The sequence below is a fragment of the Bidens hawaiensis genome, unplaced genomic scaffold, assembly GCF_021521415.1.
Source record: "Bidens hawaiensis isolate Kalapana, Puna unplaced genomic scaffold, B.hawaiensis_p1.1 tig00009067_1, whole genome shotgun sequence".
Lineage (NCBI taxonomy): Eukaryota > Viridiplantae > Streptophyta > Magnoliopsida > Asterales > Asteraceae > Bidens > Bidens hawaiensis.
In genome coordinates, this window is record NW_027491664.1 from 711512 (window position 1) to 733800 (window position 22289).

The 22289-nt window shown below is 37.7% G+C and overlaps 1 protein-coding gene across 1 annotated transcript; it reads right to left on the reverse strand.

Moving 5' to 3' along the window:
* Positions 1-287: 287 nt before the first annotated feature.
* LOC143530945 (uncharacterized) lies at positions 288-9065 on the reverse strand. Its single transcript, XM_077026356.1, has 26 exons — positions 8742-9065; positions 8492-8653; positions 7539-7704; positions 7329-7445; positions 7104-7234; positions 6856-7015; positions 6706-6773; positions 4708-4806; positions 4519-4634; positions 4263-4437; positions 4063-4170; positions 3916-3991; positions 3689-3832; positions 3504-3614; positions 3256-3368; positions 3090-3172; positions 2879-3003; positions 2108-2228; positions 1866-2003; positions 1690-1786; positions 1488-1613; positions 1312-1404; positions 1118-1223; positions 902-1035; positions 739-825; positions 288-620 (listed from the first exon to the last, which is right to left on the reverse strand). The coding sequence occupies exons 1-26, from the start codon at positions 8898-8900 to the stop codon at positions 495-497; spliced, it is 3141 nt and encodes a 1046-aa protein (XP_076882471.1). The 5' UTR covers positions 8901-9065; the 3' UTR covers positions 288-494.
* Between the last annotated feature and the right edge of the window lie 13224 nt (positions 9066-22289).

The following is a 22289-nucleotide window of genomic DNA, read 5'->3' on the forward strand; positions in this document are numbered from 1 at the left end:
TAATTAACAAACGTAAAATATCTCTCTCAAAATGTTTGATAATACGCTACAAAACAAAAGGTTACTATTTTGAAAGTTGTCATATCAAACTCTCAATGTGTCATAAATATCTTATAAAATCCTTACATTTTGCCTACAAGATGAATAAATTAAAACCTTCTACAACTATACATGTTTTTTTCATTACAAATATACTTTTCTTCACAGCATGTTTGCATTCAATGTCAATTGGTTAAACACAGCAAAATAAAAAAAAATAAAAAAAGAAGCTAAATCAACGCGTATAAATAAGAAAAGAAATACAGTTTTTGTATCGAACGCATGCTCCTAGAACCAAGTAAATTTGCTTAAAAATCGACCGAAAACAAGAAAAGAATATACATGTCCATAAATAAGTCATAGTCCTCCCCTTCAGGCATCTCAAAATGGGGGCTATTCTAGTTAAGTTAAAAACTGGTACAACATTCGTTATGATGGTGGTATGGTATATCTGCTCACTTTGGCACTTTAAGCAAATATATACTCTTCACAAAACCTTTTCCAGCTTTACCAATATCCTTCAGCGTATCCGTCACATTTCTCTTCACATCGCGCTCATCTTCTCCTTCTCGTCTCCTCTTCTACAGAAAAAGGGAAAAACAAATCATTTCACATTTCACAAAAACTGATAACAAAATGAATTACTAGAACTTCAAAACCAGAGTTAACATAATGAATATTGGTTAAATTATTGAATACCTTCAAGTTCTCCTTTTCCCATGTAAGGCCAATGGCATCACCACCTAAAGAATCATACCACAACTTGAACGTGTCGGGAAAAGCACTCTGCAATAACAACAGACGATAAAGCGATTAGTCATTACTACGGATCAATTATTATGCAAGAAATGTTTTTACTTGCCTCTAAATCTTTGACGTAACACTTCAATGGATCAAAGTTGATATATAACTGATCTTGAAGATCCTTTGTGCTACCCTTAGTCAACATATACGACTGAAAACTCTTGCTTGCATTTCCTTGTGCCACAAGCTTCCCTGCATAGTACATGTTTCTAATAAAGTAAATATTATTATGCATAACATTCATCAATGATTTGTTTTACAAAATTTATTATACCTTGATTAAGTTCAGATGGAAAGAGAAGGCGTTCAGGATGAGACAGTTTGTCTCTATGAAGAAGAATGACTGCATCATAATTGTTCAATGGAGTCCGAAAAATGCACTGTGGAACACACAATATGTTTTAACAACGTTTTAAACTTTAGCAAAAAAAATAAAATTAAAAGGATAATTAAATCAGTCAAGCTCACCTCCCACACGTAAGAATCTTGTTGACCTTGCATAATGAGTCTAGTCAGCAAGTTTGAGCTGCTTTTTGCATAGGCAGACAACCTTTTGAGCTCCTAACATAAAAAAAAGTTGAAGATATTCTTAAAACTAAATCATATGCAAGTATGCAACACATTCGATGAAGAGATATACTCACGGTTATGTTTGGGCTTGAACTGGTCCACATTTCAGATCCCTTATCATAAGCTGTAGCTATGTACATGGCAGATATTATACTTCCCGTCCCTTCCTCATAAGCTTTTCTACTTAAAGAAAACTTATCCTGTACATTGAAATAATTTTAATTTTTTCTCCCGCAATTAATAAGGAAGTTGTTTGGCACTCAGAATATCACTTACATTAATATATTTTTCATCATCTGATGTCATGTCCCCATTTATATCAACAATCATAGGTGTAAACATCCAGTCGTGTTCAGATAGTACTCTCAGAAACCTGTTTACCAGAATATATTTTCCAAGTGAAGACAAACACTAAACATGTAAAAATAATAAAACTTAAAAAGACAAGAAACCTTAGAAAGCCTGAAATTCGTGAACAAGGAGCTGAAAAGGGCAAGGCTTTTTGAAAGATATATGCAACCACAAGCTCAATCACTTCCTCCCTTATAAAAGCTGAGAATAAGTGTGCAGCAACCCATCGTTTTGCCAACCTTAAAAGTAAAACAAAACAGGATATTATTCACTTTTAGTCACTTGTCTTTGGAGGTAAGATAAAAACTAGAATTGAATTTTAAAATTCAAAAAAAGGGCTCACTGAACGACTGGTCCGTATAACGGATAGCGACCAGAAAGACCATTAATCATGCTAGAATGCTGACTTCTCAGGAATAGATATTTGTCTGTTGGTGAAACCCTTTTTACTTGATAACTTTCAGCTGCGTTAGAAAAAAATCGGTGTCGTTTAATATTAAAAAATATAGGATTAATTTCATATATATAACATTACAAACATTAGAAATATAATATATACCCAGACAAAACTTAAAATATCATATATGCCCTTATAAAATAATTAAAATATCATATATGCCCTTACAAAATATTTAAGGTATCATAAATACCCACATTCATTAATAACAATTGAATAAATGACCACTTTATCGTTATTTTTCTAAAATTCTAACTTTCAAATATGCCAATTTTTTTAATGAATGGACCAATCTACCCCTTTTCATTACATAATGTGTTTAAACCCTATGTTATTATTTTAACTTTGATCAACGTTTCTCATCTTTGACGACAACCAAATCTTCTCTCGTCACTTCTACAAAATTGCAAACCCTTCGAAGGTTTATTGCATCGTATGATCGACATTGTAAACCTTTTATCGCATCTAATCGAACCAGGGTAATATGATAATTTTTTAAATTGTTTTTAATGAATTGGGTATATATGATATTTTTAGTTTTGCATGGGTATATATGATATTTTCAAGATTTGTAAGGTTATATATGAAATTACCCCAAAAATATGTATCAAAGATGATAAATTCAAATGATGATAGAAAAAAATTTTTATTCTTTACCTTGTCCATTTAACAAGTCAAGGCCCCTTTCATGCAAAATTTTGAGACGGAACACGTATCCAGACAAGAAAACATCAACACCTTCCTCTGAAGGACAATATTTCATTACATAATCCTTCTGAAGGCTATCAATTACAATTGCAACACGATCAGAAACATTATTCTTACTCCCAATACAAACCAACTCAGTACGTATAATGTATCAACTCACCATTCACCAATTCTTAGCAAGAAAGCAGCTTTAGTTTTCTCAATTGCTGCATCATCCATTGGCCAGTTCCCTGAACCTTCCAACTGCATTATAAAAAAAATTAGTCTATAAAATGCTGCAAATAATCATAATTGATGATTTCAAAAGGTTTTAACAGCTAGCATGCCTGAATCATAACTTCCATCGATGGTATACAGGTTGAGCTGATTCTATTTCCAGATTTGGTTCCGCTAGCCAATGGATGTGATCGAGGAGGAAAAACAGATGTGTGACGGAAAGCTGTAAATATTCATATAAATAGTACATAAAGTATATAAGCAACCTATTGATGATCATATCTATAAATTGTATCGCATGGTGTATACAGGTGGCAAGATGACAAAAAAATAAAACTACTCAAAAATAGTATTAAACCTGAGTCTAGAGGCTGCACACTGGAGACTCTCAAAGGAACATCACTGAGAAGACGTAAACGTTTGGATAGTGTACCAAAACTTTCAAGCAAACTTCCATCAGAAGCCAGATCTGTATCACGTGATGAATTTTAACTACTTTAAATCCAAGAAATTCACATATAGTATGTAAATTCTTATAAATACCTCCACCGTCACAAGCTAATGAAAAATCAAGTTGATCGACCGCGTGCGTAATCTTATCTTCTGCCAAGGAGAGATGTCGCTTAAGCACATACTCGGTGACCCTTTTTATAATAAGATATCTCTTCTCAGGCTTGCAATCCCAGACTATCAAAATTATAAAATAATCAATTATTGGTTACAGGAAACAAACCAGCCTAAAAAGTAACAACTGAAAGCACATTACTTACAAACACATTCCCGGGTCCCACTTTTAAACTGGTACAACTCAGACACATCTCCCCAAAACTTCCGAAACTTCAAAGTCTGTTAACAAATAATAAGACAATTAGCGTCAATCAACATTTTATAAGATTAATATGAAAAGGAACACTTGCCTCTTCTTTGTTAGCATACCAGGGACCCCTCGTGTACTGATCATATGCTTCTGGCAAGCTGACAGAAACTCCAACCGTTAATGGCTCTTTGTCAAGAACCGACAAACCCTAAAATGTCATGTTTAGTCAATAGTTTGAACTCGGAATGCATATGAAAATATGCCGTATATGATTATATTCGCACGCATAAAATCACATACTTCATTAATACAGCTTGTTGATGTCGTATTCTGCCATGTCACACGTACAAGCTTTGCTCTCTCTCCTAAGCCTTCTTCAAGCAAAGAAATTACCTTGTCCTCGTAAAGTCTCCAACATTCATTATCCAAGCAAAACCCTTGCGCAGAAACTTCAGTCTTCCCCTTCAAGTTCAATCTAAATAGCAAATAAACAAAAGGTCAACACAATTTTCCAAATAAGTAAGCTATGTTGATGATAAATTGATAATTTAATTACCTCATACAATAGTCAAATTTAGCAGGAAAGTCAACCTTCGTCATAAATAGCTCAACAAAGCCTCCCTCTTGACATTTATTAAAACAACTAAGTGCCAAAGCAGCCTCTGCTTGAAGCTAAAATTAAAAAAGGTCAAAAATTAAAGTAAAAATAGGGGGAAAAAAAAGTTTTGCAAAGCACAATAGATACCTCATTTAAACCACCTCTTGTCATTCGATATGCTATATTGTAATGAGCTGATAAATCACATATAACCGATGGATAATATTCTACATATTTCTTTCTTTCCTGCAAAAAAGTCAAATTTTAAGCGATTATATATAACAATTAGCAACTTTTCATATAAAACACTTAGCAACTTTGGCTGCATTGAAGTGTTGTACTTTATGTTGTTTGTGTTGCAGGGTAGGTTAAAACATTTGTCGACTTCACATGCTGGCATGTGGGTCGCAGGTTCGATACTGCCCCTTTCTTTTGGTTTTAGGTTTTAGTTTTCCTTGTTATCTTTGGGTCATTGATTGTACAGACGTCATCTGCCTTGTGAACCAAATGTCTTGCTTTTTGACTCAGCACTAATTTGGTCTTATAATGATATTGCTGGTCCAGATTATGAAAAGGCATGCCGTTCTTATGTTGCTCTGAGATTGTCATCCTTAACTGGAATGTTTATGCTTTTTAATTATTGTTGATTAGCTTAGGGTTTTCTTTATGCTTCGTGTTATGGTTACAAGCTGTTCATCATTCTTGCACCATGAATCTTATTTGGTTGTTTATAGTAGCTTTGATTTGTGTAGTTTTCCTTGTGCTCACAACCTGCTCGATGAAATGCCTCCATGTTTATTTTTTCTTGCATGCAATTGTAAGTTGGTTGTCTGTCATTATAGTTTGCGGGGTGGCTTGTCTGTAATAGGTTTGCATCTTTTTTTTTCAACTTTTTTTGTGCTCACAACCTGTTTGATGAAATGTCTCTGTTGTTGCCTTGTTGGCTTAATATTTTGTTGAACGATTATGTTTTTGTTTACCAAATGCTATCTACCCAATACAAGTGTGCTATGGCTTGGTATACTTTATGAAAACAAATACATTAGTTGATGTAATCTGAAGTGGCATCTACCTGACATAAGTGTGCTCTGATTTGGTGTACTTTATCAAAACATATACATTGGTTGATGAAAAGAAAAGGGGTAAAATTCTACGAACAGAAGTTATAATCAAACCCCATTTGTAATATAGGTGTCTAGCAAGGCACAAACTTAAAGAAGAAAAGTTTAGTGGTTTAGGGCAAAGTACCACAGTTTTACTGTTCTATTTTGTTAGATAAGTTTAGTTCAATAAAACTATTTTTTGGTTCTCATATATGAGATCTGATCCTACCTTAGGCAAACGGGTTAGTTTGTTAACAGGTCAAAAATGGCAAATTCTTATACGAAGGGTAATTAATGTTAAATCCTGACGTAATTGATGCTGTCATATAAGGTACAAGCGGCAGATTCGAAAATTCGAGAATTATTTTTTTTTTTTTATAAAAGGCGAGGCCTGGCAAACAAAATTCAAGATTTGATATCAAGAGCAAGTCCGGAAATAATATTTTTGATTTGCTGCAAATTGTTTCGAGTTATTAAAAACAGTTTGAAAAGGGGGGTCCACAAATTGCAGGCCTAATTTGTTTGTGGATCAAAGTAAGTAAGCATATTGTTTCGGGTCAAGCAAGCAAATACAGGAATATTACAAGAGTGAAGTAGCATCACACAGTTACATTGACGCAGTCAATCATGATAGAAAACAATGTGATGTGTGCGCGCGGCTTTTATGTTATGTATGACCCAACTACCTGGAAGTTAGGTTGTGCTTAGAAACAATATGAAGCTTTTTAGGAATTGTGACTGTCTTGACTGTTGAAAATCAAAACCAGATTCAGCAGCAATTAATGGGTCAACGTATTGGACTCAGTTTTGCATCAGATTTTGTTTTGAGTAGGTTTAATGTTTCGGATTTGATTACGGGTCATTTATGGTTTCGGTACTTACAAAGAACCATTGGAAATATGATTTTTTATGGCTTTTTGTTTACCACTCAAGTGTTTGTTAAGTAGGTTTGAGCCGCCTCAACACGCAGGGTGTCATACTAAGTTTATTACAGATAACAATAACAAACATCAAGAAAATAAGAGCAGTGTCAATCACATACCTCCTTAGACATATCACTTTCTCCCTGAGGCTTGAAGAAGATCCCGCTGCCCCACAACTTTGAAGAGGCTGCAAAACCCATGTAACAATATTTTAGCAATAATAAATTATACAAAATATTAAAACAACAGTTACAAGGAAACACACATACCAATAAAGTCCAGTGTGATACGGAAGATCTGCATTACTGTCATTGACTTGTTAAGGCGAGCTTTACCAGATTCTGAGGCAAGGTATGCCATTATGACTGATATAAGGTACCCGTTTATAGAGTCATAAGTGTGTAAAGAACTTCTTTGTCGAGCCCATACCTAAATCATTAAAACAAAACCTAACTTTATTTCACATTATCATGGAAATGTGTATTAACAGTCAAAATTTAGTTGAATGTTATCATACTTTAAGCAAAATTAAAGCTTCTTGTAACGCCTTCCATCCTATAAAAGTTGTTTTAACAAACTCTGCACCTTGTTCCATAAACATGTCCTCTAACAAACTGTTATTGTACAAAGGGGTCGCTTTAGAAACACCTTAAGAGCACATAAATTCATCAGGTGAGTATAATCTCAAATGCAAATGAATTAAGATAATAAGATGTATTCAAATAATAATAAGAAGCGATACCTTCACTCAAAGTATGAAGATTGTTGCGCTCTATGTTCAACTTTTGGACATTGAAACGGGATTCTGCTGTTGGAATTAACCTTACAATAATTCCTGGAAGTCCAGCTGACTTCACAACTACAGTATGCAGAAAATGTTTTATCAAACAAAATGTATTGAAATTAAAATTGCTGCACATCGACAAAAATAATAATAAATCAAGTTACTGACCAGGATGGACAACAAGAATTGGTTTTCGGGCCTCGTTTTGAAAGAAGGACCATTCTATTTTTTCAGCTACAGAAGAAGATTCCAGATACTTCTTAATAATACAAAGATACAGGCATCGTTTGCCATGGTATCTATGATTCAAGAAATCTTTCTCATGGAAGCACTCCTGCAAACACAAATACCATAGAATGTGAAACAAGAATATATAAAAATGAGAAACAACCTTACAACCATGCTGCTTATAAAAAATATCAGCATTTAATCCTAATTTTTGTGCACTTATTAGGGTGTGCATGGGTCAGTTCGGTTCAGTTTTGGGCTAAAACCAAACGAAATACCAAAATGTTGGTTTCTGCCATTTCAAAAACCGTTTGGTTTCGCTTTTTCGGTTTTTGGTTTGGGTCCAGTTCGGTTTCAGTTTTGCCATTTTGTTTTGAAAATTTTAGGCTGAAAAAAAAAAAGATTGACCAAAAATAATATTTTTGGGCCTAAAACTTTTGTTAGTAAAAAATTATCTGTTTATTATACATTTGAGCTAAAATATTTGGGTTAAACTATTACAAATTACCTAAAATTTATAATAAAAAACAAAATATTTATAAGTTCGGTTCAGTTCGATTTTAGTTACACGCAAAACTGAACCGAAAGTTCGTTTTTTTACGAAAACATCAAACCAAACCGTCTGTTTTTGTTTCGGTTCGGATATATCAGTTTGGTTTTTTCGGTTTCATGCGCACCCTTAGCACTTATCCATTTCATTTTCCCACTTACAATAATTATTTGGTTGTCTTAACAATACTAATTAATCATTTTTATCTAAATCAGTCTAAGGATATCAAATAATGTATTACTTCTATCATATATCTACCGATTAAAAACTTGAGTAAAATCAATCACAAATATTATCTTTATAAACCTATTGAGTCAATTCAGCACAGAAAGATAAAAATTACCTTCGGCATTCGAACGAAAAGATCAATATTGACATCCGGTTTCACGACACACTGAATCGAATAACTTCCCACAATTTGAATCGACTTCGGCCGCTTAAACTTAAACTCAACTTTGTCTGCACCAATATCTCTAATAAATTTCGGTGCCAGGTCAGCCGTAACCTACCAATTTCACAAAAATTAAAATTTAATTTCCTGTCAATAATTTATTATTATTTTTATCAAAAATGAAGAATTAGGGTTTAAAGACCTGTGTATCTTCAGGTATCTTATTGATGCATTGTTTGATAGATGAGATGACGTCATCGACGGTTTTAGTGGTTGTGGATGAGTAATAGAGCTGGACTTCGTTCATAAGCTCAGCTGCCTTTAAGCTCATGGTGTCTGTGTACTCATCGGCGGCAGCCATGGCGGAAACAACGGTGGCGAGAAGAAAGAGTTGGCGGTTGTGTTAGACAGTGTACAAGGGTTTTAAGTTCTTACTGAGGTTTATAAATTGGGCCTTTTTATGTGTATTATTCTTTGCTTATTGGGCTATTTAGATTATGTGCACAAATTGGGTTTTTGTAATACCCGGTTTTAAGTATGGAACAAGTTCAGGTATTGGCGATAATCGGGTCGTGTTTAGGTTCGAATATTGTTTCTAAAAATCATACCATGTGCACTGAGGTCAAATCGGGTATTTTAAAATCTGTTATTGAAAATACCTTATTTTCGGGGGGTTTTCTGGGTATAGATTGGTTTATTAATGGGGCTACGCTTTTTTAAGTATTTTTCATGTATTTTTCGGGTATAGATCGAGTATTTGAAATACTTGGTTATGGGTATTTAAAAAATTGGTTCCGGGTATGGAACTGGTTATAGTTTTCGGGTATTACGGGGTACTAATCAGGTCCAGATCCGGATACGGGTTTTGGTCCTGAAATGCATACCTTATCTGAACGCTACGGGTAGGTTCGGGTACAGATTCAGGTAGAAAAACCTTGGGTATTAAAATACCCGGTTCTGGGTTTTTTTTCACCTTTAGATTATGTAGCTAAGCCCAAGCCCATTCCTTCTAATGTTTTATTTAACATTGTAAATACAGAATTTGTTGGTTTTAACCGTATCAACAAATTTTGGCTACAAGCCCATTGGTAAAATCTGTAAATGTTAGTACATAGAATTTTCTGATCGAAAGTGATCAAAATGGCCTATACATGAGCTATGGCTCTCATACGTGGGCCCTCGATTAAGAGAAATAGATATTTAACTGAAAAACATGGGAAGTTACACAAATATACATGGCATGCAACGACAATATAAAGAAGGGATACAACATAAAAACATCTAAACTGAGAGAGAGAGAAAACGTAAGAAAAAAGAGGAACAAGGATGATAAGAGAATATCTCAACGGAGTAGGCAATGTATGCATTGGTGGAAGTGGGAGGTGACATTGCATTGAACAACAAAACTAAATACTCCTTAAAGAAGTTCGTGCCAAGTCAAGGTATGGATATTGTTGCTAGTAGCCATCAACGAAGAAAATGGTATTGTAGAAGATTATAAAGTTGTTGAACGAGAAAACCAAGTGTTGAGTCACAAATGATCAAGTATTGAGGATATGTTATTCTTGGTGATCAGCCTGGATCAGTTATCCTTATGAAGAACTCCAGAGTCTTGTCAGGATCAAGGATCCTCGGTACTTGGTATTATTAACGGTTGTTTCCTGTATGTAGGTTGATATTTATCAGATGCAACGGCTCCAAGACTTAGTCCACCACCTATTTAGCTCTTGGACTTCTCAAGCACGTGGTCAAATGGCACGAAGGAAGTGAGTGGAGAGATGGCGGATTAATAGGACATAGTAGTTAGCTGTTATTTTTTGTTTGTTATATACCGAGTTATGATCGAAGATTAGGTCACGGCACTTACGTACACACTCATATACTTACTGTTGATATTAATAAACACTCTCGAGAAAACACTCAAAGCAAATCACACACTTAGTTTCATTGTAACCTTTGATCATTGTTAGGCTATGAATTTTATACTGAGGATCCTTTATCCTTGACTGTCTTATAGATAGTTTATCCTTGAAATATGTATCAGGATATAAAGGATAGACAATCCTCGGTATTACTTGTTTACTAATGATTGCGTTTAGTATGGTGATGTGTTAGACAGGTATGGCAACTTTAAGACGTACTTGTATCAATTATCCTCACAGAGCATTCTCTAGCTGGAGCATGGATCCAGGATCCTAGTTCAATGTAGCTGTTAATGGACGAACTCATGTGTAGATGGATGTTTAAATATCAACAACGGCTACAAGACTCGTTCTCCCACTTATCTCGCTACTGGATGGCTATTGGCACGTGGTCAAAGGTCGTGGAGCGGCTAGTGGAAGACTTTCGGATAGTTAGGAAATATTGTTAGTGATATTTTCTTATTTATTTGAGCTATGATCGAGTAAGAAACACATGTACCATCACACATACTCTAGAGCAGAAACAATTACTCTCTCTACTCACTAGCTTATTATTGTAATCTCGATCATATACTCCACAACGATTGTAATACCTTTTAACATTAATAAACTTGACGGTGATAGTTTTCACCGTCCGGGGGTTTTTTATGCCGGAGATCACGATAATCACATACTCATCGACCAAAGGTTATCTTGTTGATCCTTGACATAAAGGACTTAATCAACGATTACTTAGTTAATCCTTGATTGAAGAGATTCGACCAAAGATTACCTTGATAAGTTTTGACCGAAGTAAGACTATTTTGGTTAAGGGCTTTTTCCCTCGTGATCAAACCTTTGTGTTCACCGAAGTAAGACTATTTTGGTTAAGGGCTTTTTCCCTCTTATCGCATACTCCTCTTACCCCATCTACTCATCCGAGATGCCAACCTTCACTCAGCAAAGAGGTAACTTGTACGATCCTTTACCCTTAGATGCTAACTGTGGTTTCGTGCAGGATGCAGGTATCAACCAAGCTATGGCCAAGGAGCTACAGAAGCTCAAGGATATGATATCCAGTGTTCCCAGAGTTATAAGACTAATCCCCGAGATACCTGAGGGAAGCCACAAAGTATCCAGATTTGCTCCACCTATCTGTGATGCTGAAATCCCGAAGCGTTTCCAGACTCCGAATATGAAAACTTACGACGGGGCCACTGATCCTGAAGAACATGTAGCACAGTATAGGGAAAGGATGGAGATCAATCCTATTCTGGAGAGACTCAAAGAAGCTTGTCTGTGCAAAGGCTTTGGATCCACACTAACGGGAGCCGCTCTAAAATGGCTGCTAAGTCTTCCTCCTTTTTTAATTACTTCTTTCTCTCACTTAGTTAACTTATTTAACACTCAATTTTCCTGGGAGTCATGAATGCAGTATCTTCCTGATCAGATGGTTCCATCTGAATTTGTTGAAATCCAGAGGAAGCATCCATGAACATAAGCATTTCATGTCCTACCGTTGCATCCACCATGGAATCTATATGTGGCAATGGGAAAGGATCCTTGGGGCATGCCTTGTTTAAATCGGTAAAATCGACACACACCCTCCACTTTCCATTCTTTTTTGAAACAACGACCACATTAGCTAGCCATCGAGGATATTGAACCTCTCTGATCATACCGGCCTTAAGAAGTTTTTCAACTTCTTCTTGTATGATCTTGTTCCTCTCAGGAGCGAATTTTCTTCGCTTCTGATGGACGGGTTTAACAGATAAATCAAGGCCGAGTTTATGAGTGATTACCTCTTTTGAAATACCTGTCATGTCCGAGTGCTTGAAGGAAAAAGTAGATCTTCTTTGTCCTAAGAAGGATATTATATCCTCCTCAATTTTACTAGGGATACTGGATCCTAGGAACACCTTTACTTCTGGATCATCGGGGTCCAATGATACTTCTTTAAGGTCTTTCTCCCGAGCTTTCAGCACGTCCCTAGGATGTTGCTGTAGTTGCTATGCTATAGTTTGCTTGGCTGTTGGCTTCATTGACGATGAATAATAGTTCCTAGCCTCTGCTTGGTCACCCACTACAGCCTTCATTCCATGGAGCCAAGGCCTACCTAAAATAACATTGCAACAGGAAAGGTTATCTATAACACAAAACTTTTGATATGAATTTAACCCTTCGATATAAATTGGGAGGTTCATGTCCCCCAATGTTTTCTTGGTTTCACCACTGAAACCGACCAGCACTGATGTTCTTGGAACGACTTCTGAATCCGGGATGTTCATCTTCTTGAGGACATCATGTTGGATAATGTTGACTGAGCTGCCACCGTCAACTAGGATCCTGCGTACATAATGGTTAGAGATAAATAAAGTAATAATCAAACCGTCGTGATGAGGATCCTGAATGTTCATCTTGTCTTCCTCATCGAAGAAGATTCTCTTGTCTGTTGTTAAGGTGGTTGACACTATTGGTCGATCTCCGTTATCCATCTTTATCTCTTTGGCAAGTCTTTTTGCCACAGAGAAAGAAGTTCCACATATGTCTGAACCTCCGGAGATGAAATTGATCGTCTGCATATCCAGCTTGTCCTGATGAGAATCATGGATCCTTGAATTGAAAAAGATTCTCTGATCAGTCACTCGAGTAGTAGGAATGAGTGGCCTTCTCTCATCGTCCAACTCGAATTCTTCTATGGGATTTTCTTTTGTGGCACAAGAATCTTGTAACAATTCGTAGTCTCTGGAGACAAAGTTGATCACATGAGCATCTGGTGGTGGTTGTGTTGCTTTTTGTGGAAGGTCTTCAGGATCCTGGATCTTGAACTTTTTCCTTCCCAAGAGTTCTTTAAAGTGACCCTTGCTTAGGAGGTATCCAATTTCCCTCCTTAAGCCGATGCACTCGTCTGTGGCGTGGCCAAAGTCTTCGTGGAAAGCGCACCACTTAGACTTGTCCTTGAAGCCGACAGTCTTCTCATTCTTTCGCGGCCATCTCGCTTTTACTCCCAGATCCTTCATGGCACAGATCAAGCCATGAGTATCTTCAGAGAAACAATAGTCGGAGATGCAGGGATAGTCTTCATCGTCATCTCCTTCTTCAACTGCCCGTACGTTCTGGTTGGTGAACTTAGTGTACGGCTTAGAATTGTTGTTCTTGTTCCAGGATCCTTTATTCTTTTCGGAGGTTTCTTGTTTTGGTTGTCCCCCAAGACGATCCTGGATCCTTCTGTCTTCTTCCAACCGGATGTATCTTAATGCCCTGTTTCTGACTTCATCTAATGTCCTGCATGGAGTCATCACTAAATCATCATAAAAGGGAGAGCTCTTCTGAATTCCCATCTTGAATGCTTCAACAGCAGTAGTCATGTCAAGATTTGGGATTTCTAGAGCTTCTTTGCCGAACCTGGTAACGAAATCCCTAAGGGATTCATCACTAGGTTGGACAACACGATATAAATCACTGGTTAACCTCTCAAATTTCCGACTACCGGCATATATTGTTATACTGCTATGCCGTTTGGACTAAGATATGCAGGGGCAACATACCAAAGATTAGTCAACATGATGTTCAAGGATAAATTGGGTAAGACTATGGAGGTCTACATAGATGATATGGTGGTAAAATCAAAGAAAGCTGAGGATCACCTTAGAGACCTCGAGGAAGCATTCAACATCCTTGACCAATATAACATGAAACTGAATCCGTCAAAATGCCACTTTGGTGTTAAGGCTGGAAAGTTTCTGGGATATATGGTGACTAAAAGAGGAATTGAAGCAAGCCCTGAACAGATTGAAGCCATCATCAACCTTAAGTCGCCTGCAAACGTCAAGGACGTCCAAAAACTAACGGGAAGAATAGCTGCTCTCAACCGATTCATCTCAAGATCCTCCGAGAAATGCAAAGACTTCTACGATATTCTTATAAAGAATAAGAAGTTTGAATGGATAGAAAAGCATGAGGCTGCGCTCAAGTCATTGAAGGATTACATATGTGCTCACCATCCTAAATGAAGCCTGTGGACGGAGAATCCTTGTATTTATACCTAGCAGTTTCAGGTAATGCAGTAAGTGCTGTTCTCGTCAAGGATCATGAAGGTGAACAACACCCTGTATATTATGTAAGTAAGAGTCTGTTAGATGCAGAAGCCAGGTACTCTCATCTTGAAAAATTAATTCTTGCTTTAATTATGGCTTATACTAAATTGAGACACTATTTTGAAACTCATCCTATTATTTTGAGAACTAATTATCCTGTGAAGAATGTTATTAGAAAACCAGAGTTATCAGGTAGAATGGTCAAATGGGCAGTGAAGTTAAGTGCATACGATATCCAGTACGAGCCGAGAACAGCAATCAAGTCTCAAGCACTGGCGGACTTTATGGCTGATTTCACTAGTGATCTACAAAAAGAAGCTGACTTGGAGGTCCAACAACTGGAAAAGACCAAGGATCCTTGGATCCTTTTCACAGATGGAGCATCCAACGTAAGAGGAACGGGATTGGGCATACTACTGAAATTGCCACAGGGGGACATAATACCCCAGTCCATTGCATGTGCATTCCAAGCTACCAACAATGAAGCAGAATACGAAGCACTCATAGCAGGTTTACTTTTAGCCAAAAGTATGAGGATCAGGTATCTTCAAGTTTATATGGATTCTTTACTCATTACTAACCACTTTAACGGTTCTTATACCGTAAAAGGTGAAAATATGATCAAATATTTAGAAATTGTGAAGGAATTAGCAAAATCCTTCGAAGTGTTTAGTATAGTACAGGTACCAAGAGAGGAAAATGTTGGGGAAGACTCCTTAGCAAATTTAGCCTCATCCCTAAAAATACCAGAAAATACGAAGATCCCAATTATTCACATACTCTCGCCAGCAATAGGAGAGCAAGAAGTTGGGGAAATAACAAGTGATAAGCAGATTGTACTTTGGGATCCATTATCCTCGGACAATCAAGGATCCTGGATCCTCCCGATCAGAAAGTACATTCAGACTGGAGAGATCCCAGCTATGGAGAATCCAAAATCCTTCAAACTCAAGGTATCGCAATATATTTTATTAGATGATATGCTATACAGAAAATCTCTTGCAGGTCCATACTTGAGGTGCATCGAAGATCCTGAAATCCAGGAAGTACTTAAAGACTTTCACGAAGGAGATTGCGGCAACAACACAGGTGGAAGAGCATTATTTTCCAGGATACCCAGAACTGGATACTTCTGGCCAACAATGAAGAAGGATGCAGTGCAATATTCAAGAAAATGTGATGCTTGTCAAAGACACGCGAACATCCTTCATCAGCCAGCGGAGCCTCTATATCCTATATCCTCCTCATGGCCTTTCATGAAATGGGGTATGGATATTTTAGGCAAACTACCAAAAGCACCAGGTGGAAAGGTCTTTATGCTTGCTATGACTGACTACTTCTCCAAATGGATTGAGGCAGAAGCATTTGTACAAGTCCGAGAAAGGGAAGTGATATCTTTTATTAAACGAAATATTATAACTAGATTTGGTATTCCTTCTGAAATTGTTTATGACAATGGTTCCCAGTTTATCGGGAATGGAACTACTAAATATTGTGACAGTTGGGGCATCAAAATGATTACTTCAACTCCGGTTCATCCTCAAGCCAATGGTCAAGCTGAGTCTAGCAACAAGATTATCATCAACAATTTAAAGAAGAAGCTAGGATCCAAGAAGAGAAAATGGGCTAAAGAACTTCCTTATGTTCTTTGGGCAGACATGACAACTCCAAAGAATGCAACAGGCCAAACACCCTTTTCATTGGTGTTTGGATCCGAAGTAGTAATTCCCACAGAAATGGTGGTTCCTACTACGAGAACGAGCATCCGTGATCCTGAAGCCAATGAAGAAATACTTCTTGAAGACTTGGATACTATGGAAGAACTCAGAGACCTAGCAAAGATCAGAATGGCAGCTTATCAAAAAAGGGTAGCTGGGGCATACAACAAAAATATCAGAATCAGAAGATTTCATGAAGGAGATATAGTGTTAAGGAAAGCCTTCCAAAACACAACAAATCCGGCTGATGGGAAGCTAGCACCCAAATGGGAAGGACCTTATCAAATTGAGTCGAAAGCAGGAAATTGGGCATATCATTTACTCACAATGGAAGGCAATAGGTTACCAAGAGCATGGAATTTCATCCATCTCAAGAAATATTTTTTCTGATCAGGAGCCATTATCTTGAGAGGATATATTATCCAAAAAAGGATCTAGGATCCTTAATTCGGTAACATCTTTCTGATCAATTATTCTTTTTGAATTATTACTGTAAATTTAAGGATAATATATTCTTAACACTTTATTTTTTTTCAAGTTTTGAATAACCATGCAGGATTATAATGAATCATTTGATGTTCAAGAGGTTGGCCACCTCTCCTTTGCATTTGAGGTATTATCTTATTTCTCTTGGACTAGCCCACGTTTGGATATGACCCCCGATGGTCATATCCCCTACGGTTTAAAGGTTTTCACCTTTCTCACGATCGTCAGTTGCGCACGCTATCCGATGTATAGTCCGGGTAAGCGGGAGCAGTACACGTTTAGTGGCTGACAATTTCGTTGTTTCCGGCTATATGGAGGATCCTACGAATTATGGTAGACGTACCATTTCCTAAGGTTTAAGGGGTTTTCACCTCTTCTCAAGGGCCATGTCGCTAGTTTAACACCAGTTTTAGGCTTGTCCCCAGTTACACGGGCTTGTCCCCAGATTACACGGGCTTGTCCCCAGGTTACACGGGCTTGTCCCCAGTTTATTATTTGGGCTTGTCCCCAGCTTAATGGGTTTGATCCTAGTTGATATTATGAATTATTTGCAACAGATTTTCTAAGTTCCTTCTGAAGATCAAGAAACTAATGATCCCGGATCCTAAACCTATTCCTTTAAGGATCATTAAGAGCTCAATACTTCTGGTAACTTAGGTCTATCTAGACCTTCTGGTATGATCTCTGCTAATTAACTTATGTATGATATTTGTTGCATTAATTTTGGATCTTTCAGTTTAAATTCTCTTATATAAATTTTATCGATTGTTCAAGATGTCTTATCCTAATATTTATTATTTAAGGATATTCTTTCCTAATATTTTTTCCTAAGGATATTCTATTCTAAACGATTTTCATAAGGATCTTTTATCCTAAAAATCTTTTACTTAAAACTGTTTGCCAAACTATCAATAATGTTAAAGTTATATCTAACAAATTTTTTCAAAATAAACAACAAGTAAAACGTCAAAAGATTTTTATATTAGTTAAAATAAGCCACAAGGACTTATCCAAAATTCTTAACCAGGACTTCACCATGTAAAAGATGGACCATCCATCCGGGTTAAGAAGAGTTACTAACAGTTCATAAGTGAAGGAAAATTAAAAACAGGGGCAATAAAGGCTTCATCCCCACAAACAGAGGATTCCTCCACCTTTGTCACCCCCGCCAATTGTCTTAAGGATCGTGGATCCTTTATCCTAAATACTATTGTTTATTACAGACCATAGTAATTGTTCATAAAAAACATCATAAAAGAAAAATAAAATGGGCTTGGGCCTTGTCTTTTGTGTCCTCATCGCCAGTTCATGCGTTTGCTTCCACCTCCACCGTTGCCTCATTCCCACATTCGGCTTCATCTAGACCCTTCACACCACTCGTCCCTGCTTCACCTGCTTCAACCATCATAGCTTCAGCCTCATCCTCGCCTCCACCCAAGTCGATCAAGGCTTGCTTCCATTCTTTGATTTCCCACGAAGACTTATCAAAGGATGGATCATTGGCCTGAGTCACCAATTTGATCCTAGCCTCGAGGACCGACTTGGCTGCCCAGACTTTCGCCTCTTCGGTAGCCCGATTGATTTCGTCCTGCATCTGGACAGCCAGGGCAGCAGCATGCTCCTCTATCTGCCTCTTCTCTTTGGTCATCTTCGAGAGGGCCTTATCCTTAGCAGCAGCCATTGATCTCATCGTGACAATGGTCTCTTCATGCTCTGCGACAGTCTTCTCATAGTGGCTTTGGGCAGAATTGATGGCCTATAAATGAAAGCAGGATAAGCTTGGGAGAATACTTGAATAATAAAAATTGACAAGAATAATGGATCCTTACAGTAGAAAGCATTTCCAGAATCTGCTTTTCGGCATCAAAGGGGTTCTCTGGATCTGAACTCTTCTTTCCCTTAGATCCTGACTTTGCTCTAGTTGTGATCGGACGAGGCTCGGACGTAGGGGTTGATTTCGGAGTCTCTTTCTTGGTAAACATGCAATCGATATCCTTGAGGGAGAACTTGGAAGTAGACTTTCCTAATTTCGGAGCACCTGTAAACAGCAAATGACAGATAAGTTTTCAACTTTTAACACTTTTTAATAATAAAAAATTATTACTCTTACTTGACATGATTGATTCTGAATTTGATCATTGAAAAGCTTCAATAAACTTTGCTTGAAAAGTCCTGATTGCAGGATCCAGTGATAAAAACTTCTTCACTCTGTCTTCAACTCCCGGCAGATCAGCCAGCAAATCGAAATTTTCAACTACACAGGCAATAAAAACTATTAGCAGAAGAATAAAGTATCCTATCTAGGTTACCTAAGGATCCTAGATCCTACCCTTGGTATCCACTTTTTAGGAAAGTTAGTTCCACCCGGAATGGAATCTCGCCTTACGAAGAAAAATTGGTTTTTCCGGAGGGTACCATTAAGGGTGACTTTGAAAATGGGAATTTCCTGGTGAGGTTTCGATTTGAAGACGAAGCGTTTGGAACCATGGGTAACAAGATTATATAGGTATGCCAGTTCAGCCAGGCCAAACTCAACTCCTTCCTCTTCGGTTACCCTCTCTATGGCATGAAGGGTTCTCCATAACATCGGCATGGTCTGTATATAACTGATTCCCGTAAGCGTGAAGAACCTTTGGGTGAAATCGGGAAAAGGATACTTGTAACCTATCAGAAACGATTGGGCCAGCAAGCAAATCCAGTTTTTCGAGATACTATCGCTACAGGCTGTAGAATCAAAAGGTCGGAAAATTGTATCGGCTGGGAAGTGTGATCGGATTTCATCGATTTCCGGGTCTGTGAATTTACAGATCTCGGATGTGGGGGCTTGGAGCATACCTTGTGAATAAAGATCATCCGGGTCGATATGATTGAAAGAAGAAGACGAAGAGGGTACATGAGTGGTCGACATGTTAAAAGAAAATAAACAAAGAGAAAGAAGGATACCTGAGAGACGTCTGGATCTATGGTTATAAGAGGATTATGATTATCGCATATATAGGCGGCGTGTAATTATGGTTTGTAGATATTAAACCGCTTGACACACGTCTCACCGCCTTCTTTTTTGCAGGGATTTGAAATTCAAAATGACAGCTGTTTTGCACAATCACCCGCCATTTTGGGGGCAATTGTTAGGCTACGAATTTTCTACCGAGGATCCTTTATCCTTGACTGTCTTATAGATAGTTTATCCTTGAAATATGTATCAGGATATAAAGGATAGACAATCCTCGGTATTACTTGTTTACTAATAATTGCGTTTAGTATGGTGATGTGTTAGACAGGTATGGCAACTTTAAGACGTACTTGTATCAATTATCCTCACAGAGCATTCTCTAGCTGGAGCATGGATCCAGGATCCTAGTTCAATGTAGCTGTTAATGGACGAACTCATGTGTAGATGGATGTTTAAATATCAACAACGGCTACAAGACTCGTTCTCCCACTTATCTCGCTACTGGATGGCTATTGGCACGTGGTCAAAGGTCGTGGAGCGGCTAGTGGAAGACTTTCGGATAGTTAGGAAATATTGTTAGTGATATTTTCTTATTTATTTGAGCTATGATCGAGTAGGAAACACGTGTACCATCACACACACTCTAGAACAGAAACAATTACTCTCTCTACTCACTAGCTAATTATTGTAATCTCGATCATATACTCCACAACGATTGTAATACCTTTTACCATTAATAAACTTGACGGTGATAGTTTTCACCGTCCGGGGGTTTTTTGTGCCGGAGATCACGATAATCACATACTCATCGACCAAAGGTTACCTTGTTGATCCTTGACCGAAAGGACTTAATCAACGATTACTTAGTTAATCCTCGATTGAAGAGATTCAACCAAAGATTACCTTGATAAGTTTTGACCGAAGTAAGACTATCTTGGTTAAGGGCTTTTTCCCTCGTGATCAAACCTTTGTGTTCACCAATATTACGATTGCACACTTGTCATTATCGAGTTAGCACCTTACCTCACATAACAGATTTGGATACTTGATCCTTATTAGATTTTTGTCCAAAACAATCATACACTCCACCTTTGTAACCCAATTTTGATATTAATAAATTGGTGATAGACAAGTTGTCATCACCCGGGGTTTTTTTTCCTTTAATCTGATTAAGATTAAAGGGTTTTTCCTCGCAACAAATCACGGTGTTCATCTCTGTTTTGTTCATATATTCATTACTATCACCATAGCACTATACCTCACAATTACGGATTTGGATACATTATCCTTAGCAGATTTTCGTCCAAAACAATTTGTCGCCCACCGTGGGGCCATTGGTGCTATAATCCAGAAAATACCCAATCAATTTTCAACCTTTTCACTACATATATCACTTCCAATGGCCTCTCAATCAACCTCTGCTTCATCAACCATGCCATCTTCGGTTCCTTTCTCCTCAAGAACTTTGCCACCGATGCCTCCTCCGATCACGGGGACAACAAGGCTACTGCTGCTGGAAACAAGACGTAACTACCAGTCTTCCAGAGCTCGAAAACTATTGCCGCCACTTCGGTAGTTAATACTATCAATGATGTTTCTAATATGTTTTCGCAAGTCAAAGCATACATGGAGCAACAAAACAAGACCAACCAGAGGATCCTTCGGGAGATAGAAGACCTCAAGAGGACTAAGAGGCCGATAGAGGATCAAACTCCTTTAATGCCAATGATGTTGGATTTTAACACTCCAATATCCTTGGCTCAACCTACTCAAGGATCATCCATCCTTCAACCGGGAACCACGAGTCTACAGACTCACGGACCCTCAATTTTCTAGCAAGGATCTTCTATCTTTAACCCGGGGTCCATGGGACAACGTTCAAGGATCCTCAACATTTCAACAATGACAATTGATCCTTCAACCAAGATCCTCGAGATTGTATCTTCAAGGATCCTTCAACTCCCAACCACTAGGATCCTTCATCCACAATCAAGGATCCTTCCTCCCGGATCAAGGATCCTCAGGGGTTCAACATCAACGGCCCTCTGAAGTCCATGAAGGAGATATAATCCCCATGCAGACCATAGCTTCTGGTGGACCAACTCCAGTTGCAGATGCTTCTTAGCTCAGCCACTCTTCTGGAATACCAACCTTTACCCAACAAGGAGGTAACACACATGATCCTATATCCTTAAATGCTAACCGTGGTTCCATGCAGGATGCAGGTATTAACCAAGCTATGGCTAAGGAACTGCAAAAGCTTAAGGATATGATATCCAGCGTACCAGGGGTGGTCTGGCCGACTCCTGAGATACCTGAAGGGAGTAACAAATTATCCAGATTTGCTCCACCTATCTGTGATGCTGAAATACTAAAGCGATTTCAGACCCCCAACATGAAGACTTATGACGAGACCACTGATCCTGAAGAACATGTCGCTCAATACAGGGAAATGATGGAAATCAATGTTGGAAATCTTGTATAATAAAATCAGAAAATGAGAAACGATATAATCCAGAAACGGTGAACCGGGCTTGTGTTTGACACAATTCCCTTAAACAGATTTTCACGGTCTGTTCCCAGGGTACTCCGGTT